Genomic DNA, 25200 nt, shown 5'->3' with positions numbered 1-25200 from the left:
AAAATGCATGTACAGAGAAAATATACCTTATAAGAAATAGTGGATTGTGTTTTGTATTGCTTTTTTTTTTGAAATTCTGGATCTTTATTGATAGATCTTGAATGATTTACAAGATACCCTTGTTTTCTCACTCAAATATTTTCTCTAATTTTTTTCGTTCGAACAGATTTTTTTCTCTTTTTTTTTCGTTTCTTCCCCTCCTCTTTTGCTTGATTCCCCTTTGATTTTATTGTTGAAATCTTCATCTAATTTCTTTGATGCATCTGAATTTCTTTGCGTTTGGTAGGATAGTGACGGGTTAGGTATGATTTATGACATTTATCTTTGACTTTGGAGATGTTTTTATTTGTTTTGTTATTTGGTTGGCCGACATGAGTGATGATGATATTTCAACTTGTTCGTAGGTGACTCACCTTAGTGACTCATCGGTGGAGAGGCTTCCAAGTTGAAGGTTAGACCCGGGCAAAAAATGAGTGTTTACAACTGCTGCTTTATTGTCCATAGCCTTTTGCATTAATTTTGAAAATTTTATAGATTTGTTGCTCATCTTGCTTTCTTGAAGCCAAGAAGTCTTTGGAAATGGAAAAAAGGTTCGGAGTAAGGAATGAGGACTGAAATGCTGAGAATGAGATGTTCAAGCAGCTACTGAATAAGCCTGAAGAAATTAAAATATTAACCTATGGGGTTATAATGTTGTTAGAAGTGGAGAAACACCCTGTTTTTATTTTATTTTCTATCATCTTTTTTTGGGTGAGGGCTTGTGTGAAAGATATGAGAGTGCATGTACTGTCATAAACATGAAGAGCTGAAAAGAATCAACTAAAACCACTGATCTGTGCTCCATGGTACTTTTTTTCTGGAACAATGAAACTTTTGCAACTCTTTATGTGTGTCCATGCCCCTAATACATCTCTTATGTTCACTTAGATTCTAAAGAAGGCAAAATAGCTTGGAGACTTTTTTCTTGTTAGTATCCATTCTGATCACATTGTGAGGTACTTTATTTATGTTACGTTTGGTTTATCTTTTATCTCGATTAATATTTGTTAAGTTTTGTTGGAACATTTGAGTTTAGAAGGTGGAGAGTTAACTTTAGATTCACTCTTGTATATTAACCTGCTCTTGTTAAGTGTTTATAAGAAAAAAACTTACGAGTCTACTTTGCATGCAGAGAGCCCTACCCGGTAATGCACGTTCATGAGCTCAGTCTTAGTGTGTTAGCTTGCCGTTTTGTTGATGAAGTTATCATTGGTGCACCTTGGGAGATTACAAAGGACATGGTACGATTTTCTTTTAAATTTTATATTTATATGCCTATAATTATATATAAATTAATCTGTGCATACGAAATGAGAAGACCGCTTGAGATCTGATTTAAAGGATTTAGCCCTTACTGAGGACATGACCTATGATAGGAATTAGGAAATTATGGCGACTTAAGACCAGGGTAGCCGAGTAGGGCGAGTCACATCCATTGGGTGTATTATCTTTGTCTTCTTTTAATGCTTTTGTAGTAATTTCATTACTTATTACTTATACTTTTTATATGTTTATGTCATTGGAATTAATGAATGCCTAGAACTAAGGTAGCGGAGTAGTGTTGCCTTAGTTTTTAGGTTTTAACCCATTTGACTTTATCCATTCTTGAAGACTGCTATCGTTGAATTCTTTGTATATTGTTCTTCATGTTTCCTCTTTAAATTTTGGACGGGTCTTACTTTTCTGTCTAATGCAGATATTTTTATGCAGGGGTGTATTTGCAGGGATTACTTCCCATTACAGACGTGCAAATGAAGACTGCATATGAAGATTGTCCAACTACGTATTTTATTTTTTTTATTTATTTAAACATGCATTGTATTTTATCTTTATATTTATTTTTTTGACTGCCGGAGGTCTTCCACGGAAGTTGCTCTCAACCTGGCGTTTGGGGACAGCCTACTACCCTACCTCCCCCTTACCCCATTACATATGAGAATAGGGTTTTGTTGTTGTTGTTGTTGTAATCCGTGCATACGAATGTATTTCCCTTTGATTATGTATATGTTTCTTTGTGATAATATCAGTTTAGCTTAGTGGCACAAAATATGCTACTGCTACTTTTGCAACTTGGTTTCTCAACCTTTAAAATTGGATAACTGTCATGATTTATGAGGTTATTTCTTTAATTGAACATATTACAACCTTCAACATTTCTATTGTTGTGCATGGGACAGTTGCTGAGAGTAACACTTTGTTGCCTGTAAGTTTACAGACCTCCCTTGGATTTATCATGACCCCGTGTCTATGGATTTAGGGGAACTGCTGATTTTGTTTCATACAGGGTGAAACTAATCCTTATGCAGTCCCAAAGAGAATGGGGATTTTCTGTTTTCTCGAAAGCCCTAAAAGTTTAACCACAAGTTGTGTAGGCCAAATGATAGAAAGGTATCTTTTTGTTCATGTAATGACTCTGTTTACTGCTGCTATTTCTTTGGGTTAATTCCATGAACAGTGCCTTTTCAATTGGCTGCTATCCCTTATTTCTTTTCAGGGATGACTTTAGGAAATCTTATAAGGAAGTGAATCCAGATGCAAAGGGTGTTACAGGGGTACTCATTTCTCACTTGCTCGGAATAGTTTTAATTATTGTTTTTCACCCCAAATTGTTTGTTGAACGTTTCATTAATGAAATTTAGGTTGCAAAGGAAGGTGGTGAGAAATAGAAATCCATGTCTGATGAGGTGAGTTGTTATTCAATTATTAAATCCATGAAATTTAGATCTGTGCATGTACTATTCCATCAGCAGCTCTTTGCCTGGTTTTCCAGTTAACAAACAGGAAGAACAATTGTTTTGTACCTTTTCTAGGGGATATTTAGATAGCAAGACATAATCAATAAAACATACCACGAGTCAATTTGAGAATTACATCTCTTTCACGTACAAATGACAATATAACCCAAACCAATTGTTTTACGCTATCCTCCCCGGACCCTATAGGGCCTTTTTCTTCCCGGAAAAGACATGTGATATTCTGGGGCAGAAAGAATTGGATTCTGGAGAGTTTTTTTTTGGGGGTCGGATGTCGGGTTTATGTGATCAAGTTTTTGTTTTTTTTTTAAAAAGGTTTGGGAGGAGTCAAGGAAGAAGATATACAAGTCAGGTCAGTGTCTGACCGAGCAAAAAACAGTCCCACCGCACTCGGTTGCTATCCCTACTTTCTTGTGGGGGAGAGATCTTAGAAAGTTCAATTTCTTTCCTTGTTATTTAATTAGCCATCAAATATTATGTTTAGGATGTTAGTAAAAAATATCATGATTTTCCTACTTCGAAACAATGTCAAATGCATATCACAAAGAAGTTACCAAACCTTCCAGCATAATGAACTAAATGACAAGAATCGGTAAAAGTTTTAATAAGCCACAATACAATTTTCACACAATCTTGTTTAATACCTTCTAGATTCCTCTTCTTGAAGCTTGACATCAAACTCCTTACTAGGTAGATACTTCGGCAAACTAGATGGATCAAAAGGAAGAGACTGTGTTGTAAAGAACTGGAAGAGAAACTTTAGAGTTAAAACAAAATTACTAAAATGAAATATTGTCAATAAAAAGAATGTTAAGATGACGAGTACGAAGGATGAAAAGGTAGGATAATTATAAGCAACCAACATAGTTGACATTCTAATGAAGAACTACCCAGCAGGACCAAGACACAAGCTGTGCAGTAACAATTTCATAGTTGAAATATTAAACACGTTATTTCTCAAGTAATCATAAGCAACCAACATAGTTGGCATTCTAATGAAGAACTACCCGGCAGGACCAAGACACAAGCTGTGCAGTAAGTCGGTAACAATTTATCGAACATGTTATTCTAAGACAAGAGGAAGAGCTGACGAGTGCCAATGAACCAAACAACTGGGCAATTATAAAGATACAACTGAACATTTCAAGCGCAGAAACAATATGCAAAAGAAAATTAATATGGTTTAATTTATATAAGGAAAAATAATATTAATAATTTATATTAATATATATATATATATAACTATTGGCCATCGTATTACCTTTGGCTTTACCACTGACTGTATGTTTGTTTAATGCAGAAATGTTGCTTGTTGATGCTTGTTGCTTGCTGCCTATTGTTGTATTGTAATTTATTTTGTTGTTCTAACTTAAATAGATTGTTGAAATTGTTATTTTTTTCGAAATAGCTACTCGGGTTAAGTTATGGTGATAGCTTTAAAAGTTGCTCGTAATTTAATAATATTGGTAGCTATTTTGAGATAAAAGCTTGATGAGGAAATTTCTGGTAACAAAGTTAGGCTTTTAGCCTTATAACAATTTTGTTATAAGATCTGAGAGCTTAATTTTTTTTCATTTTTATTGTATTCAACTTGAATTGACTCAAATGTTATTCAAATTTTATATTAAATGTTATTTAAATTATCATTATTAATTAAATTTATATTATTTTTCATTTATGTTATAATTTTTACATAATTTTTTTTTAAAAATTAAACGGTATAGTTTATATTTATATTTTAGAGAATTAATCACGTTCAAATACTAATATTCATTTATTATCAAATTAATTATCATTTTATTGCCAAAATTATTTATATTAATAATGTAAATCATTAATATATATTACATAATAAATACTTTCATTATTAATATTTTTTCTTTATATAAATTAAACCATATTAATTTCTTTTGCATTATTAATAATGTTTTATTTAATTTACATTTAAATAAGTTTATTAATTTTATTAAATAAATTTATATAATATGTCTATTTATTATTTTAATTATCATAATAAATATTTTATTATAACATTTAAAAAGTAATCATATTAATTTTTTAATTACATTATGAGCTAAAAAAACTCATAATTTTATTAAAATCTTATAATTTTGTCATGGTAATATATAAGTCAGATAATATCAATCATTCATTAACAAGTCGGATCATTTACAGGTCAGGTTCATAACGGGTCAGGTTGAAAACAGGTCGGGTAATATCAGTTTTTACCAGGTCAATCTCGGGTTCGGGTTCATATAAGTCGGATGCAGTTCGGGTTCGGGTATCATTTTTTGTTCAATTCGGGTTCAGGTCGGATGTAGGTCGGGTTAGGATCCACAATTTCCAGGTCCAACTCGGGTTCAGATAAACACCAGTTCAGACTCGAGTCGGTTTCGGATCGCCACAGGACAAGTCAAAAACAGTTTTGTCTCGAGTCGGTTTCAGTCAGTTTTGCAGGTCGGGTCAGCTTTTTACAACCCTATTAGTAGGGGAATCATGTGTATTTTTATAATTAATAATTGGGTAAACTACTTCAAATATCATTAACCTTTTTAGGTAGTTTATAATTTTTTTGTAATCCCTAAATTCAATTTTAAAAAATCTTATGATCTTTATGATTTTGGGATTACGATTTAAAGTTTATGGTTTTTGGTAATCCCTAAATTCATTCTAAAAATAAATCTTATGATTTTTAGGGATTACGATTTATAGTTTATGTTTTTTTAGATTTTTAGAAACTTAGGAGTTTTTTGAGTTTTTCTGGAATTTAATGTGTTTTTTGAGAATTTTAATAATTTTAATAATTTCATGAGTTTTTTAGAAAGTAACTTTTGGAATCCTGACTAATGTTATATGTATTTTGTTTGTAAAATTGAATCAAAAAATTTAATTTGGTGCAGTGGTTAAGCTTTGTTTTTTATTCAAGAGGTCATGAGTTCAAATCTCTTCAAAAGTATAATTTTACTAATTTTTCTCAAACAAATCTACGTCGTTTTGGGTTTTTTTTAACATCAAACACAGTCATACCAAAACGACGTCGTTTTGGTGAGAGAGCTACGTCAGCAACGTCACGGCACGGAGATGTCATGTCATCGTGCCGTTAATCCATTAACGGCGGAGTGACATAATTGTAGTTAAATTTAAATGTTAGTGTTAAAATTGACAAAATTAAAATATTGATGGCATAAACGAGCCCGAACCTAAAGGTGAGTGGTATTGAATTAGTTTACCCTATAAATAATTATCTCATTTCCAAGAAAGAATTCTCTTGCATCTCTAAAATCATTTGTGATTTTTCGTTTAAGTTAGAATAGATAAACTTCGAATCATTATATACTTTTTTTCATTCAATAACTCATTTGATCATCGTGAACCATCATTTTACTTATTTATTTATATGATATATATTTATTTATAGGATTAATTATGTGTTTAGTCACTAAATTATTCGTATGATATCCACATGTTTTGTTTAGTCACTCAATTATTCATCTGATCATCGTGAACAATCGTCTTACGTTTTGATTTTATTTTGATTACACATCGTTAGAAAATTAACCATGATGTTGAAGTGTAATCGTAATATAATGTCACGTTATTATTGAAAAATTTTAAAAATCATAACGTAGAAAAATATGTTAATTTTTTAACACGTGTGACCAAAACAGAACTAAAATATAACGTTGATATGATTTTAAAAAAGAAATTGAATAATTAAAACAAATTACCAAAATAGTTAAGTGATAAATACATAATTTATCCTTGTTTATATTTACATGTATTTTCATGTATCGTAACTTGTCAACCAATGAAAAGAATACGTGAATCAAATGAGATTCATCCAAACACATGCAAACCTCTAAATCAGGGTAGCTTTTATTTTTCTTGCTAAAGATTTTAACTTTAAAGCAAGAAATTAGAAGGAAAAAGGGAAAATAAAGCTTGAAAAGAGAATCAGATTTGGCAAACACGAAACAATTAGTGACCATTAAAAAATAATTAAGAAAAACTACGATCGTCCTACAGGATTGAGAAACACCCATTCATATCTACCAATGACAAATGACAAAAGACAAAAGAAAATGATGAAAAGAAGGAGAAGAAGATGATGATAATGATTATGTTAGGGGCAGTGCTGTTGGGATTGGCGGCGGCGTGCTTGGTGGTTGTTTGCAATGGGAATGGCCGGATGGCATTTGAGCCGAAACGTCCTCTTTTTCAGCGGTGCTATTTTCATTACTCTGACTGTTTGCGTCCATTTGACTCCCTCTTTTTCCTCCGTTTCCGACTCCGTTACCTCCCGTTTCCATCTTCGGTCGCCGTTCTCCTTGCCTCAATCTGGTTAACCGCATTTCCTGGGAGGTCACGCCGAACGCCTCTCTAATCAATTTCAATGGCACCCAAAACCTCTCTTCCTCCTTCGATTATTACGAAAAACACTGGGATTGGCCCAAAACTCAAAAGGTCAAGGCTTGCCGCATTCGCAAATTCTCTAAATCCGATGCTTCCCGCTGGCTGAACGCCTCCTGGGTGGTGATCGCAGGCGATTCGCAAGCTCGATTGTTCGCCCTCTCTTTATTAAACTTGATTCTGGGTTCTGAACCCCAACGCATGGATTCTATTAGAGCTGCTCTGTTTTAAGAGGCACAGTAATTACAGCATTTCAGTTAACGAAATTAGTTAACTTTTCTACAAATCTGATGATTTTAGAAAGGAATGTTGATAGATGTAAATGGTCTTTTCTTGACTGTGTTTCTTCTCACAATATTAGTTGATTTGTGTATGTTTTAGTATCCTATATGACATGAAAGCATTCATTTCTCCAAGAATGAATCACCCCCACGATGGATCAATGGACGTTGCCATTTGTGTAATGAATACCTCGCATGTGTTAGGAAATAGTAGTTCCCACTCACTAAAATACCCAAAATCAAAGGGGAAAATCAATATTTGCATTGCATTTATATTTTTTTTTCTTGCATCAAATTTTTGTGTCAGTAGTACATATAGATGTGTGAGTTTTTTTTATCTTTTGATTTAACTTGTTTAAACCAAGCAAGAAAGTGATTTCTTTTCAGATGAGAAAACTGATATTTAGACATTTTCAAACAATAAATCAACCCAGTCTAAAAGGCTTAGTTAGGATTTTTTCTTCTGATGTCTTGAAGGAGGTGATAGCTAATTGTGGAGATCCAAGGGTTTCTGAGGGAAATTATTACTAGTTTAAAAGCGTAATGGTGAGACGCGTTTCAATATATTTTTTTAGAAAATTTAATTTTAATTTTAATCTTATTTAGAAGAAAAAAATTCTAAAAAAATGAGAATACTTTTAATAGATTTGAACTCATTATCTACCGGGGGGGGGGGGGAACAAAAGGTTATATGATTTGAACTCATTATCTACGGGGGGGGGGGGGGAACAAAAGGTTATATGTGCTTGCTCGATCGAGCTACAAAGAATTATCTTGGGTGGAGTTAAAGTGATTGATCACACGTGGAACGATTTTGGATCTAGTGAGACGTCCTGTTAGTGAAAGGTATGTCAGGTGCATGTCTTGGGTTGATGATATACTCACATCTATGAGCAAGGATCTTAATTTTGAGACTCTTATAATAAGTTAAATAAAGCTATGTTTGTATTAATTATCGATTGATTTTAATAGAATATATATTTATTCTTTTAAATAATTTTTAAATTTTAAATCAAATTTAAAAATCTATTTCTACGTAACAATCGGTCAAAAACTACTATACCATACCACGGAATAAAATGACATCCTGATGGATAATCAAAATATATATTCCAAGCGATGGAATACAACTCTTGGTCTTGTTTAGACCCAAGCATAGGACTATTCTGTCATTTTAATAAAATATTTTTTAAAAAATATTATTAACAATGTGTATATTTTTTTATATATACAAATTCAGTTATTTAAATTTAAATTCTTTTAAAATAAATTTTATCATTAAAACCCTTCAATGAAATCTTAGAATAACTAGATATGATGATGAATATAAAATTAAAAGTAAAGTATATAAATTGTCCCTCGACTATAGAATATTATATTGTTAAGTTTTTCGACCATTAAAAGTTATAAAATAGTCATATAACTATATGATGTTGTTTTATTGAGTCTCCTAACTATTAAAAGTTATAAAATGGTTACTCAACTATTCATATGTTCCAAACTCATATTTTTTTCGTTAAAATTTGACAATCGTCTGAGCTGGACGTTAAACTAACTTTTGAGATATGATAAAATCATATTTTAATAATGTCTACTCGCATTGCCATTGGTTTCAATAACTAACTCGACAGTATAATATTTCAAACACTAGTTCAATGACATAATATAAACGGAGAATCGATACATAAAATATAACTCAAATGATTCAAAGATTAGATTTTGTCATATCTTAATCAATAGGTTAACATCTAACTCAAACAATCACTAATCAATAGGTTAACTTCTAGCTCAAACAATCACTATTTTTTTTTTTTAAAAAAACAAATTTAGAATATAAGAGTAATCGAGTGCCATTTTGAAACTTTTAATATCAGAAAACCTAATTAAAAAATATTTTATCAAAGAATTCAACATCCTATAATTACTTTATACTTTACCCAAATTAGAAATAAACATTTCGGGGAGTATTCTAAACGAGATAAAAGGCAAAGCAAGATGCTGTAAGTGAGGTGTCGCCTTTTCATAGAAATGTGCGCCACCCGTTAGTCCTTCCCCCATCTTCTATCTTCTATGGGCTTCGCTACCTTCCACATTTTTTCTTTTTCTAGAAGCCCAATAAAACAAATTGGAAACCTCGAAAATTTCTTTTCTTTTTCAAATAAGAAATTCATAACGATAATTTTTATTATACCTTTTTGTAAGAAAAAAATGAATATTTATCTTTTATTATATTTGAAATTTTAATCGAAGTGATATCTTTACGGTATATAACAAGCTTAATTAACTTTAAATCTCAAATTATAACGAGTGATTTTTTTAAAATAAAATTAAGAACAAAGTTATTACATTAACTCCTTATACAATGATAAAAAAGATCATAAGTAACTATAAAGAATATCCAATAATTGAGGCGAGAATGAATAAAAATAATAAGAGAACCGTTCAGAGGAATGCTCATTTTTACGATGAAATCTGAGTTGTGTTTGTTTCTCGAAAGATTTTTTGAAAATAGATGAACCATGCTTTATTGTACAAATTCACAATGGATCTCACCGAAGCAAAAGAACTCTTCATAGATATAGGGAGAGTAGTCAAAAAGCCTCGAAACTGTTGCACAATAACTTGCTCACTATTATGTTGCCACGCGATTCTAAATCTTTCTAATATGCCCCAAAGTTCATATTTAAGCGCTAAGTATGAAAAAATATCATAATATAATAAGAATAATGAAAAATAGAAAAATGGTATTGCTTCGTTTCCTTGATTCAATTATGCCATTTGGTAATTATTTTAAGACCTTTTTTTATAAATTTACTTGGTCTTAAATTGAAGGAGTTATTATATTTTAATAATGTACCAAAATAAATACCTTGGCCTCGTGAAAAGAAATACGAACTTATTTAAACAAAAATTAAGAAAACGGAATTTTATCACTCTAATTTTAATTATTTTAAAAGCAATTGTTTCTAATAAATTAAAGTGAGTAAAAGGAAAACGTTTAATTTTTCTTGTCTTAATTTAATTAAAATAATAGTAAATCGAAAAGTAAAAATAGCATTGTATTAAATGTTTTTATTTTATTTTATTTTACAAATTCATTTATTGATAAATTATAGAGACAAAATGTCATGTCAGACCATTGATTCCATTGCTTCCTATTTTGTATTATTATTATTTTCTGAAGAAGAAAAAATAACGTACATATAGAGTTTTAGTTCACTCAAGGAGCTTAGATAATTGTTTTAAAGGTGACAACATCACCACACCATACAGCAGCAGATTTGTAAGATCCTCTCTTTCTCTCTTGTGATTTCAGATTCATTTTTCCTTTATCTTTCTGTTTTCTTCGATTTTGAGATCGATTGATCCATCTAATACCAATATTATAACAGCTTAGTTGTTTCCAATGGAAAAGCTAGAAAGCCTCAAATCTGCTGTCACTTCTCTTTCTGAAATCAGGTATTTTCTTTCGGTTTTGACTCAGTTGTTGTGTTTTATTGTACTGATTACTGAATCAACAAAAGCTAATACCAAACAAATCTTCGGTTTTTTTGCGTCTCAGTGAAAATGAAAAGAACGGATTCATCAACCTCGTCTCCCGCTATCTCAGGTACTATTATTCAAATCGGTTCATTTTTTTGGGGTTAGCTTCAGATCCTGATATTGAAGATTAATGCCATTTGATTGAAGTGAAGAAGCGCAGCACATAGAATGGAGTAAGATCCAAACTCCAACTGATGAAGTGGTTGTTCCTTATGACACCTTGTCTCCCTCTCCTGATGGTAATTATCCTGATCTTAATTAAATCTTATCGGATTAATTAGCAAGAATCATTTGGATTCATAGATCTCTCACCATATCTAACTGCAGATCCTGCTGAAACCAAGAAGCTTTTGGACAAACTTGTTGTCTTAAAGCTTAACGGAGGTCTCGGAACCACTATGGGATGCACTGGCCCCAAGTATGCTTCTTAATCCTCCAATTTTACTCTCTTTATGTTTATATATCCTACGGAACTTGATCTAATTAACTGCTGTTTTTTTTTTCTTAAAAAAAACAGATCCGTCATTGAAGTTCGCAATGGCTTGACATTTCTTGACCTAATTGTTATTCAGATTGAGGTCATAAGTTGTTGACTTTCTTTCTTTCCCCCCTCCCCCTTTTTGTATAATCAGATCAAGCTAACAATTTTTATTTTATTTTTCTATTGGTATTTTGCTCAGAATCTTAATTCCAAATACGGATGCAATGTTCCTTTGGTTCTGATGAACTCTTTCAACACCCATGATGAAACATTGAAGGTTCCCGCTTTAAGATTACATATTTACTTACTGATATTTATTTTTCATGTCTGTTAAATATTGGATCTAATTTCATTTAACTCTTGTTGGATGCAGATTGTCGACAAGTATTCCGATTCAAACATTGAGATTCATACTTTTAATCAGGTTGGTGATTTTAAAATGCATCTTCTACAGATTATATTCAGGCTCAACAACTTGAGAGATATATCTTTTACTTGTATTCTCTTTCTCTGATTCTCCCCTTCCTGGATTTACATAGAGCCAATATCCTCGTTTGGTTGTTGAAGATTTTACTCCGTTACCAAGCAAAGGCCAGCATGGCAAGGAAGGATGGTAAGCTTTTCTTTATGTACTTATTTTCACTTAAGTTAGTTACTCTAGTATCATGAAAGTGCTTGCCTGGAACGTAAAAACTGTAACTTGTAGCTAAATATGAATTGTAAGTTCAATGACCTGAAGTTCTTTACAAATCTGCTGGTCTCATTCATATACCTTCAGTATCGGTTGTGAATCACCATAGACAGTTATTAGTTTTGTACTTTGTAGCTTAACTGGAATTGGCTATTTGCCTCTTTGTCATTGTAATATTTTGAAGCTTTGAAGTGGTTCCCAAAGGATGGATGTATCATAAAGGTTTGTTTAGTTTTGATTCAAGGAAGTATGGGAATACATGTAACAATAATAATTCAACCAAGCGTTACTTGTGTTTGTTGTTTTAAAAATGAGCTATAAGATTATTTGAATTTTTTATATGAAGTGTAGATTTTTGTTGAATGATGAATTTTCCCCCTTCTACGTTAATATTTTCCCTGGATTCTTTATGGATGTAGTGCTCATTGAAGTCATAGAACCAATCCATCTAAAGTTGTATCTATTGCTTCTAATGGTCTATCTTCTTACTCACATGAATACTTCATAATGACAAAATTTGTTTGTTCCCACTGTTTTAGTCATCTACATTTAATACAATGATTATGTTTAAGAAGTATTGATGGAGATTTAATTATATTTTATATTTGCTTATTTGGCGGTAATCCCCTTACCACAACAATTTCTTTTGGCTGAAGGTATCCCCCTGGTCATGGTGACGTGTTCCCATCTCTAATGAACAGTGGCAAGCTTGATGCTTTCTTATCACAGGTTGTAGCTATGATTTGGTGTATTTTTTTTATTTTATATTTCAATTAACTTTTGATAGATAGAAGTTCTTTCTTTCTGGTAATTTATTTGTTTTTCATCATGCATAACAGGGCAAGGAGTATGTTGTTTCCAACTCAGATAACTTGGGTGCTATTGTTGACTGAGTATCCTCATCCTGGTTTCCAATGAACTTTGCTTTCAATTTGTTAGTCACACAGCACACAAGTTTTTTTATGGCAGTTTTAGTCCTTGATTGATTGCTCTAGAAATCTTGAACCATTTGATTCAAAACAAGAATGAATATTGTATGGAGGTACGAAGCAAAGTGTAAGCTGTGTTATATAGTTTTCCTAGCTCCGTGGTTTTGCTATATTCCTTTATTTATGTAGGTAACACCCAAAACCTTAGCCGATGTCAAGGGTGGTACTCTTATCTCTTATGAAGGAAAAGTTCAGGTATGAAATGTGCTATTATTTGCTTTTAGAATTTATATATTCCAATCCCGTCTCCTTTTCCTAAACTGAAGCATGTCTGAGGTTCTAAAGATGAGCTCTCTCTCTTTCTCTTAAGAACCACAGATACTGATAGGTTTTAGAGTGTAATTACTCTTTCACTGCCACATTAAAGACAGTATGAGTTCTGCAACAAATAGGCTTATTGCAGTTAATTCAGAAAATTTTCCTGCTTAAGCTTTTGTTTTAGCTGAAGCTGATTGTGTTGGATTTTTTTTTATTTTTTGGATAGTAAGCTTTTTCATTCCTAATTGTGAATCACCAACTGAGAAGAAAAGAAATATTCCCTTCTGGGATACAACAAAATTTTCCTCTTCAACATTTGAATAGAAGAGAAAAGAATAAAATAGACACTCGTTAACACCCTTTTATTTTTTGTGTTTCAGCTTCTTGAAATTGCTCAGGTCCCAGATGAACATGTAAGTTATATGTTTCTCCATCTATGTTTTGTTGTTTTGCTATTTGTTCTTCCACCTATATTTTCTTTTAACTCTGTTAACAAAGATCATGTGGTTTTTATATTAGAATCTGACCATAGCTCAAAAAGCAATTGGACTGCTTGGTGATGCTGGGGTTTACCACCAATGATCAGCTACGTCTAATTATATTGATGCAGCCCCTTTTCTTGTCCAGATGCCGGTTGGCCTCTAAAATTCTTTTCTTACTAGGACTAGGGGCTAAACAACTAGAAGACTGTAAAGGGCATAAAATAACCCATATTAACTTATTTTCAAGTCAAAATTGAGAAAATTTAAATTTAAATAACATTGTGCAGCTTGGGTTGAATTAGATCTGGGCAACTAAGTTAACCATTGCTGCTTGATAATGGTCTATGTTATTGTTGGTTATGTTATTTATAGATTTTGGTATCTTTGGTTGCTGGTGTAAGAAGGAAAACTGGGATGTGGAAACTTAAAAAGGGAGGGAAAGGGAAATAAAACTCAAGAATTTTATTGACATTTTTGGTTTCTCTCTCAAGTATATTCATTATAGATGATTTGTTCTGCACTGCTGTTGTACATTGAAACACTGACGAAGATAAAATTCAGTGGCTTTATGGCTGAGACTGACATTATTTTCTCTTTGTAACAGGTCAATGAGTTCAAGTCCATAGAAAAGTTCAAAATTTTCAATACAAATAATTTGTAAGTCAAGCTGCCTTAACATGTTATCTGTTTATTCGGCTTAGCACTAATGATTTGTGTTACAGGTGGGTGAACCTGAGTGCAATTAAGAGGCTCGTGGAAGTTGATGCACTCAAGATGGAGATCATTCCAAACCCAAAGGTTTGAATCTTTTCTTTACACCAACCCTTTTTGGACAGTTTGTAATCTGTAAAACAAGTTGCAAACATTTTCTCACACAAACTTTTTAAGTTGTAAGTGGATAATTTATTCATCTATAATAAAAATAAATATAATTATTATATTTTTAACAGGTGGCATTTTTTGGTTCACTGGTAGCTTATGGATTTATACACTTTCAGTTTATCAAATATAAATACATAAATAAATATAGATCTGTGATTATAACGATGTTTGTGATTCCTAATGAAATTTACAGACTATAATGGAAGTAAAGTCCGTTCTTTAACTATGTTGTCTCCTGGTAGATTTCTGATTTTGGAATAATAAAATTGACTGCAGGAGGTCAATGGAATCAAAGTTCTTCAACTGGAAACTGCTTCTGGTGCAGCAATTAAGGTATAAAAATGTACCAAATACAGTTATAATGTATTATTTTTTTTAATAGCAGTTATGATGTATTGAAATGTTAAAAAAGTGGTCTAACTGTGCTTTTCCTTATGTGAACAAGTTCTTTGATCATGCTATTGGTGTCAACGTACCTCGATCACGATTCCTTCCTGTGAAGGCAACTTCAGATTTGCTTCTTGTCCAGGTTATTTGCTTCTTCTTACCGTGACATTGTATCAATACTGGATGATATTATGAAGCTTGCTCAACCCATCTTGTATTTTCTTTTGCAGTCTGACCTTTACACCTTAGTTGATGGATTTGTCTCCGGAATAATGCTAGAGCGAATCCTATAAACCCATCCATAGAATTGGGGCCTGAATTCAAGAAGGTGAGTACTTTTGGTGTCGATCTTGCTACATAATTTCCGTAAAGACCGTACACACCACGATATATGTTATTTAATTTGTGACAGGTTGGCAACTTCTTAAGTCGACAAGTCAATCCTAGTATCATTGAGCTTGATACCCTTAAGGTGACTGGTGATGTTTGGTTTGGTGTGGCATTGTTCTCAAGGTATTTGTTCCCCTTTTGAACAACTATTGTTTCATGTTTGCATATATTTTAAAATTGTTGAAAAAAAACCCTGGAGAAGCAAAGCATGTGGTTTACATTTTAAATGTTAGGGTTTAATGGATCGTATATGTTCTTTCAGGGGAAAGTGAGCATTGTTGCAAAACCCGGGTAAGTTGGAGATTCCTGATGGAGCTGTAATTGAGAACAAGGTAAAAGCATTTGCTATTGTCATCTTCGTTATGTGTTTCCATTAAGTTTCAACTGCCTTCAAATTTTTTAAAACATCATTAATAATAGTTAAGAAAATTAAGGAAAATATAAAACCTGAACATTAGGAAAAATATATATTTACAAAAAGCCAACGATGAAAAGAAACAAACTTTTCTTTATATTAAAAATTTTTTTGTTAAACTTTCAAAATTGATACGGTGTTAGCTGGTTTCTCCAGCTCCCGATTCTTAATTTATACGTGCTGGGTCGATTATTGAATGTTTGGTTGAACTTGCATGATAATTGTGAGGCTAATAATCGGTATGGTATTTTATTTCATGGTTGGTTGGGGGACTGATAAGCCATGTTTTGGTGCGAGGAAATCAATGGCCCCGAAGACATCTGAGAAAGATTTGCCTGCCAGAAAAGTTGCCTGATTTTGATGCTGTGAATCTTTCATGTAACAAGAAGTGAAATAAAAGGGAGCACATCGAACACAAGTGGTATCTGTGTTTTATGTCACAATACATCGTGTGGCTCGCGGGAGTTTCCCTTTGAAGTTCTATTTTCGAGCTCTGCCAATGCTAATGATGGAAACAGTACCTCTTTTTACCAAGCTTTTTCAGTTGCATATTTTATTACCCAGACAAGAGTTTTCAATTTTAGAAATATTCGGTTTTCCTAACCAACCACCAAGGAATATATAAACAGGTACACTGTCTATCAAAAAAACATGTCATACCTCTGGTCATATTTCCAGAAATGAATCTTCCGTCAATTAACACTTTTGAATAGATTATATCAGAACCGTTGAGAAGCACATATCCTCTGAATTAATTATAATATATGAACAAGACTTCTAATAGATTCTAAAATCTTACAAGTAGCATAATAATTCTAAATGTGGTGCTACCAATTAAAATCACAATAAATACTTTTAATGACGATTAAAGAGGACGATGTCCACTTTCTTCTCTCACTCCTATATTCCCCATTGTATTGTACTTCATCTCTATCACCAAATAAACAGCCAACGGTCATTCTTCATTGATCATAATTATCCATTTAATCTAAAAGAAATATATCATCATTTCTTCATTAATCATAATTATCCATTCAAATTAGAAGAAATAAACCATCAGCAATCATAATTATCCTTCAAGCTTAGAAGAAATGAACTATCAACGGTAAACGACAAAATTAATCGATATCACTACTACGCATCCATTTACATACAAGCACTTTTAAACTCTTTACTCTTCCCATTCATTAAACAGATGAATCATTCTTAATGTATATTATATAAATTTCATTGAGGTCAGGTCATTCTTTGCCAAATATCCATTCATTTATTTCCACGGGTAAAAGTTGTAGTGTACGACTGGAAATTGAATCAAAATCAAAATCCATTGAATAATGTTACATTAATCATCAAAAGACATAAAAATCAAGTGAGTCGGTGTGCGTTTCTGTATCTGAGCAAATGGTTGCTTATCCCGTCCCCACCACCTCACTCATTCCCGCTCCCACACTGACGCTTTTATTATATTATTTCCCAGCAAAACAATCAACCGGAACCCTCCAACCCCTTGCTATTTCCGACCTGCAACAAATAAATTATGAAAACGTTACCAGCAATGTCTAAAGAATCATAGGCAATCTCTCCGAAATAAAGTACTCGATTTATAGTTGAGAAACTAACTTGCTCCTAAATTCATAGTACAAGGAGCCCCAAGTCTAGTACACGAACCTACCGTGTAGTGCGTAAACCAAAAGCAAACATCATTTCCGATTTTCCAAGCTTGAAACGGAATCCCTTTCATTACCATTTAGTTTTAGACAAGAAAATACTTCAAAACATATACCTAACCTTCAAAACATCAACTCGCACTTCACCTTGCTTAACAAGAATTACTCTGATCTCCACTGATATATCAAGAAGAGCATGAAACATACTAAAATATAATATGTTCACATAGTTAACCAAGCTTATAATCTATTGAAAATTGTGACTTGCAAGGGAATTTAAGTGCAACCAAATTTGAAATCATATAAACGTTAGACTTATCAATTACAATAATAACTTCATTTATATGCTTGTCTTCCAAATAAAATGGCCTCTTCAAGGTGTAGGAGACAAAACAAGAGCAAAAGACTTTGTCGGTCAAGTGCAGTTACCATGTTAAGAACTATACTTAACAGAAAGTCTTGCTTTCAAATCTGCTGCAACAGCATCAATGAACTCCTCAGTATTCAGGTAATGGTCCCTACAAAGCCTGCAGCATTTATATCAATGTTACAACCATTTCTGTAAAACACATTATACAAGTATGCAAAGTGAAATAGAACAGTCACATGAGCATCCATTGACCCGTGCATTTCTTATGTAGATAGACCATAAAGTATACGTTATTGAGCATTAAGTTACATAAAACATGCTTGACAAATGCATACTTAGCCGTTATGATAAGTGCAAGATCTTTGGTCATCTTTCCAGATTCCACGGTTCCAATACAAGCTGCCTCCAGTTTCTCAGTGAAATCCAAGAGTTTAGGATTGTCATCCATTTTGCCCTGAGAGAGAGTAATTTCATTGGACATTTAAAAATTTCAGTTCCATGCCAACACGTAAAAAAAGAAGCTTAGGTGCTATAATGACTACCTGTGCAAGTCCACGGGACCAAGCAAAGATAGATGCTATGCTGTTTGCTGGTTTCACCCTTTCTGGTGAACTCTGTAATGTCGTGTAACAGTACCATGAGCAGCTTCTGCTTCTATTGTCTTCCCATCTGGGCAAACCTGAACACAAACCAATTCATTCTGCAGTTAGGGTACATTTGGAATGTAGGATGTTGGTCAGATAGGATAAAACTTGCATCATCCACAGTTTGGTATTCATCTTAAGAGGAAGATTGGATGACTATTATCCTAGGATAGAATGAGTAAACCATGGAAAAGGAGGGTATCTTGGTCCTATGGATTAGGATGATGACAACAACAAAAATCATCACATTCTACTCTTATAAATTATCATACACAATCCTTTATCATTGCACCACCGAACATAAGATAGGATAGATATTAGTTAACCCAATCCACTTCCACTTTCTATTATCTACATTATCCTATGCATAAAAAACCCGTAGTCCCTTATGAAAAGTTATTTATCACCAACAGATAAGATGATAAAATGAAGGAACTGTTGCATGAGAGATACCAGCACAGATGTCATCAATCCAAGAGATCCAAACCCTACAAAAGAAATTCACGTTTAGTTCCAGAGCATTTTAGCTTACAAGCCACAAGAGTCATGCAAAACTTCATCAAACTAGGCTGAAAGGGAAAAACATTCTTTGTCTGGCTATTGGTTTGCGACACCAACCTTGGGCTAGAAATCACTCTGGACATCACCATCATAGTTCTTGCTGCCCACACATAACCACCTTCACTCTTTAGAGCATATGCCACCATATCATCAATGAGACGGTGTTCATACCTTCAGTTAGATCATATGAATCAATATTCGACATGAATATAGAGTATTTAAACTGTCTTTGAAACCAGAAAGATAATTACCATATCCCAGCAGACTCATATTTTAATTTCCAGTTAGCCTCATAAACCTCTTGAAAGATATCCTTAAATCTTCATTGAAGAATAAACATGGGCTATAGGAGTCAAAAATTGAATAATAAAGTGTTCTATTAGTAAAATTTTTACTTATTATGCAAGTCACTACCTTCCATCATACTTCTTAAGGATGGTATTCTTCGTACTTAGATAAAGAGGCCACTTCTTCTGATAAGCAGTGTTCATGGAAGCCTCAGCAAAAGCACGAATAGACTTCATTCCATGTCAAACATAAGCAAAAAAATTCAGACACCGCTAGAACCAAAAAGAAAAATTAAGCTACAACAAGACCATCAAAAGACATAGGTTCTGACCTCATCTGTGTTACATAGCTAGTGAAACTCCTCCTCACCAGTGAAGTTGAAAACCTCATACTCTATCTTCTCACCCTGTCCTTCTGGAACTGCAAACAATGGCAATCAATGCTAGTTATCCACAAAAGCACGGAGTATAACAGAAACCTATCAAAACGCAATGCAATAACAGGAATCATCAAGCAAAGCAAAGATTTTACCAAAAACAAGTTTAAGTTTCCCAGCTCCTTTAATGACAGCATCGGTTGCTCGATATTGATCACCAAAGGCGTGCCTTCCAATGCATATAGGCTTTGTCCAACCTGATGACATAAGAAATCCAACATAAGTTGATATAAATGTAGGTAAACAAAAAAAATATAAATTGCAACATCAACAAAAACTGAATACCTGGGACCAGTCGAGGGACATTTTTGCAAATATTGGCTCTCTAAAGACAGTGCCTGAAAGAATACGCCATCCATACAGCTAATAATGAACAATGCACAAAATAACAGGAAAAATTTTCTAGAAAGATATGAATGCTTAAAGCTAACCATTCAAAATGTTCCTAATAGTCCCATTAGGACTCTTCCACATTTGCTTCAAGTTAAACTCCTTAACACGAGCTTCATCTGGCAATCACCAAAATCATATTGTAAGAACTTGCTGAATTTCAAGCTTTGATGAATGTTATCATTCATATAAGAATGCAAAATTCACTAATTCAACAAGTAATGCACGCTTCTATCCAGTAAGAAACTCAGCCATGTATACCTGGAGTGATAGTAGCACACTTGATGGCAACATTGTACCTAAAATAAGAACCAGAAACACTCAAAATCAGCAGAAGAAAACAAATAACACAAGCAAGTACATACTGAATTAAACAACTACATATTCCAATAACATAGATAATGGAATTGACCAGTAAAAAAACATCAGCATTGATTAAACATTGCTACAAAGAGATCCATCCCTTGCAAATTTAAGAAAGAAAACAACTAAAACATACTTGAGAGTAGCTTCTGCACTTTCAACTGTAACTTTGTCGTCATTAGCATCACGGTATGGAAGACCAAGGTCAAAGTACTTTATGTCCAGCTCCACAAAGGGCAAGATGAGCTACGGAATAATCAAAAAGATATACGCCATAAGAATCTCTTAAAAGTCTTCAACAAAAAATAGGTACATGTCATCATATAGATCAATGAATCACCTTATCCTTGATGATTTCCAAATAACTCTGGTCATTTCATCTCCTGCGCCACAGAAAATCAAGTGTCAACAAAACTTTTGGTTTTCATATAGGCAAGTTTTAATGATAGCCATGCGGTGACATTAAGATGACATGCTTCAGATAACCTTATTTTCATTAATAAACCATCATCTTGATGGTTTAGATAATCTTTTTTTTTATATAAAATACATCAAAATAATGAAAGATCTGCTGATTCCAGTCCAATCAACTTGACGTAAAGCACAAAATACGTCATTTGATAATCGACATAATCGAATTAAACATATGGTGAAAACGAAGTATTTCACAAGTTAGGTGGCCTAACATATTGAAATGAGGTTGTTAGCTTTCAGTTCATAAGATCTGCATCCAGATTAATTTTAATGTCGGTTTTCATTTCTGTTTAAGTTTATTTCGAATGGTTGATAATAAAACAGATCGGAATCAGAAGAAACAAGAGCAAAGAAAAGGACCAGATCTGAGTGAGAGCAACAGCTGATATATTGAATCGAAGCAAATAAATCAAAGTGAATCTGAATTTGAAAAGAAAAGAAAAAGGAGATACCGTCCATCTCAACGATGGGATTGGCGACCTTGATCTTATCGAAACCCATTGCTTTCACTGATTAGAGCTATCTCACTTTTCACGAGAGAACTAGATGAAAATTTGAGGAGCCGTCTTTTACGAAGTCTAGTAGAGAAGGAGCCGTGTTTTATGGGCCCCCTCACCAAACCCATAACCATCTTCTTCTTCTTTTTGAAAAAAATTGATATCTTAGCGGCGGTCCCCACCAACTGATATTATAATTTCCTATAAAATTTAAATTCCATCTGTCTCCGTTTCGAGTTTCGACCTAATCCGGTTCTCATTTTTAAGGGTTAATTATAGGAATAATCACTTTTTCAGTTTTATTCACTTTTCTTCGCTGATTTTAAAAAGTTAAATTTCAGTCATTTATATTATTGATTTAATTTAGGTCACTTACGTTATCAATTGTTACGTTTTTGTTATTGAGCCGTTAACTCATATTACTTGATGATGTGACGTTAGTAAAAGAGATTACAAGTGAATAAAACTGAAACAAATTTAATAAATCGATAAGTTTAGGGTTAATATGATATTTTATTTAAAGTTTAAGGGTCAAAATTAAATTTGTAAACTCATGTCAAGTTGATATTTAATATAACGTTAGGGTCAATATGATATTTATTAAAGTTTAGGGTTCAAATTAAAAATCAACACATTTTACTAATATGTCACATCATTAAATTAATATGAGTTAATGGTTCAACTGAATATAATAATCATTAATATAAGTGATCGAAATTTAATAAATCGATAAGTGACTGAAATGTATATTTTTTTCAAATTAGTGATCAAAGGTGAACAAAACTAAACAAAAAATACCATTACGGCAGTTACCCTCTTTAAACAAACATAGGTTTGGGACAGCTGAGTTTTCAACACAGTTGGCAAAACCAAATTGAGCATGGCATCAATCGGGTCTTCGATTCCGTGCATTGAATACTTCCATTCTTGAAAAATTAAAACATAAAAAAAATTTTAAAATTACATATAAATTTTGATAAAATATATATATTTATAAGTTTTGATTTATTATAATTTAATATTTATTTAAATTTTATTTAATTATTATAAATCATTAATATTATTATTGACGTAATATAATCAATTATAATAGTATATCATTTAATTAATAATAAAATATTTCAATAGCATCATATATTTTAAACCCTAAACTAGTATAAAATTATATTGAATTTATACATAATAATTTAATGTATAAGATTTATGAAATTTCATCTTGTCAAAAAAAATTTTATAAAAAATTTATTTTCTCTTTTTCTCTAATCTAAGTTCTTTCTCAATATTTTTGTGTCACTTTCCTATTTCTCTTTGATTTTTGTTTTCGTTCTTTTAATGAATTTTTCAATTTTAAATGGAGAAAATAACCTCAGTGACCAAAAATCCCATATAATATATGATTTTAACCAACTTTTTCCGGATTTGCCAAAATGACCAACAAAATCGCAATGCGATCGCTAATTCGCAACGCGATCTCCATTATCGCAAATTCGCGTTGCATTTTCGCAATGCGATAGTTGAAAATCGCGTTGCGATGGTCTACAGTATCGTTGCGATTTTCCCAATTCGCAATGCGAATAAGTAAATCGCAACGCGAATTGGGAAATTCGCAATGCGAATAAGTAAATCGCAACGCGAATTGGGAAAATCGCAATGCGATACTGACTATCGCAATGCGATAATAAAAAATCGCAACGAGATACTTACTTTCGCAACACGATACTGACTTTCGCAACGCGATTTACTTAGCGTCATTCGTATTAACGCGTATTTTTTTTTTCAAATTCCAAACACATATTTTTTCTTAATAAATCGGAAAATGAACCGTCCACAGTAATCGCAACTCATAACCTCAAACCCAAAAACACAAAACTCAGTCCCATCTCCATCTCTCACTCTCTACGGCGAAATCCGTCCCCATCTCCGAAGATTTCCGTCCCCATCGCCGGCGAAATCCCTCACAACCATTCACAGTCAAAAATCCCTCACAATCATTCAGAAATGGAAAATCAACCTCTGAGGGTTAGTGTTTATTTTAGATTGAGTTTAAAGGTATTCATAAATAAGTGCGCAAATGAATGAATTATTACTTATGATTGCAGGTGTTTATCCCTGTTTTGGAACGTAACCATTGGCTTCTCGTCGAGCTTCAGATCCCATCCCTTAAGGCAATAGTTATGACAGCATGATAAATTACATATCATTGGCTGATTTAAGAGATATTATTAAGGGATGGAGCTCTTATTTGGCTAAATACTTGGATGCGATAAATTATTGGACTCGTTCTGGAAACAAGAAGCCAAAGAAGCTCAATATTACAGTTAGCAGAGACGAGACCGCACCACAACAAACGAAAGGACCCAGAGGGGATTGTGGTCCTCTCGTATGCTTGGCGTTGGACCGTTTGATCACAGGAAGTATAAAGTATCTACCTCGATATAGATAGAGCTGCAGTAGGCTTGTGGTTTCGACATTATATGGCTAGATTGATATATACGAGACGCTGCCTACCTGCATCCGCGTTATAAAATGTCCATAAACAATTGGTATGTTTATAGGCTTGTGGTTTGAAAATGTTGGTTAAGTACCTAGAATTCAAATTTGCTGTTTGTAGGTTTTAGATGTGTAGAAAGTGTTGTTTGAGCAAATGTTTGGTTTATGCAGGTTAATCTCAGAAGTGAGCTGCTTGAAAGATGTATGGCTGCAAAAGTTGATTCAATAGAAGTGTTATTTTCTCTAATAATTATTGCTTATTTTTTGATTGTTTAATTGATTGTAAAAGGTGATTTGTAAAAGTTGATTTGTTTGATGTTAACATAATTCTTATTTGTGCTTGTTTAATTGATTGAAATGTAATGGTTGATTTTTGATTTCAATATGCATTATGTTGAAGGCAAAAAGTACTATCGCAATGCGAAATGAAAATCGCAACGAGAGAATCGCAACGCGAAAATGAAAATCGCAACGCGAAATTAAATTCGCGTTGCGATTTTCATTTCGCATTGCGATTCCCTCGTTGCGATTTTCATTTCGCTATGCGATTCTCTCGTTGCGATTTTCATTTCGCATTGCGATAGTAATTTCCGCGTTGCGATGGACATTAAGATGATTGCCTATTAAGTGATAACAACTGGAACAGATCATAGCAATTTTCAAACTCAAGTTACTAATACATGCCTAACTGAAAATGTTAAAAGTTCACACATAAATCTACATAATACAACGTTTGCATTTAAAAATCACCTAAGTTAACAGACCCAAAAGGTGAAGCCAGTTGTGATTGGATTTAAAGATGATTGCGATTTGATTGCCTTTTTCTTGACACCATATGAGCTTTGGATTTTGATGATGATCCATATTTTGGTAGAGGAAAAGATGATTGTGATGGCACTGGTGATCCACATGTCAACCTTGTATGACCACTTTCCTTGCACCGACTACATGTCGATCTCTTCTTCTCTTCACCCTTAGACGGTATACGATCGTGACTTTTTGGTCGGCCAGGTAGCCTT

General features: G+C 32.9%; 1 protein-coding gene, 1 long non-coding RNA gene and 2 pseudogenes across 4 annotated transcripts; 3 read left to right on the top strand and 1 right to left on the bottom strand.

Annotated features, from left to right (window-relative positions):
- Positions 1–408: 408 nt before the first annotated feature.
- On the top strand, positions 409–1823 carry LOC120196828. Of its 2 annotated transcripts, none has more exons than XR_005523220.1 (5): positions 409–451; positions 563–845; positions 928–995; positions 1172–1280; positions 1736–1823. It is a non-coding gene; the product is annotated as an uncharacterized LOC120196828 (long non-coding RNA). The 2 variants fall into 2 exon arrangements; XR_005523219.1 differs by having other exon boundaries at positions 415–451; positions 535–845.
- Positions 1824–1937: 114 nt separating this feature from the next.
- Positions 1938–4282, top strand: LOC120196824 (ethanolamine-phosphate cytidylyltransferase-like). Of its 2 annotated transcripts, XM_039198542.1 has the most exons (5): positions 1938–2242; positions 2324–2427; positions 2534–2591; positions 2679–2723; positions 4093–4282. In XM_039198542.1, the coding sequence occupies exons 1-4, from the start codon at positions 2144–2146 to the stop codon at positions 2703–2705; spliced, it is 288 nt and encodes a 95-aa protein (XP_039054473.1). In that variant the 5' UTR covers positions 1938–2143; the 3' UTR covers positions 2706–2723; positions 4093–4282. The 2 variants fall into 2 exon arrangements, with proteins under 2 accessions (XP_039054473.1, XP_039054472.1); XM_039198541.1 differs by lacking the exon at positions 4093–4282 and having other exon boundaries at positions 2679–3098.
- Positions 4283–10747: 6465 nt separating this feature from the next.
- Positions 10748–16604, top strand: LOC120196826 (annotated as a pseudogene).
- A 641-nt stretch (positions 16605–17245) lies between these two features.
- On the bottom strand, positions 17246–21710 carry LOC120196827 (annotated as a pseudogene).
- Positions 21711–25200: the final 3490 nt, after the last annotated feature.

This window comes from Hibiscus syriacus, unplaced genomic scaffold (genome assembly GCF_006381635.1).
Source record: "Hibiscus syriacus cultivar Baekdansim isolate YM2019G1 unplaced genomic scaffold, ASM638163v2 tig00117034_pilon, whole genome shotgun sequence".
Taxonomy (NCBI): domain Eukaryota; kingdom Viridiplantae; phylum Streptophyta; class Magnoliopsida; order Malvales; family Malvaceae; genus Hibiscus; species Hibiscus syriacus.
The sequence above is the reverse complement of the archived record's forward strand: the minus strand, read 5'-3'. Positions and strand labels throughout refer to the sequence as shown.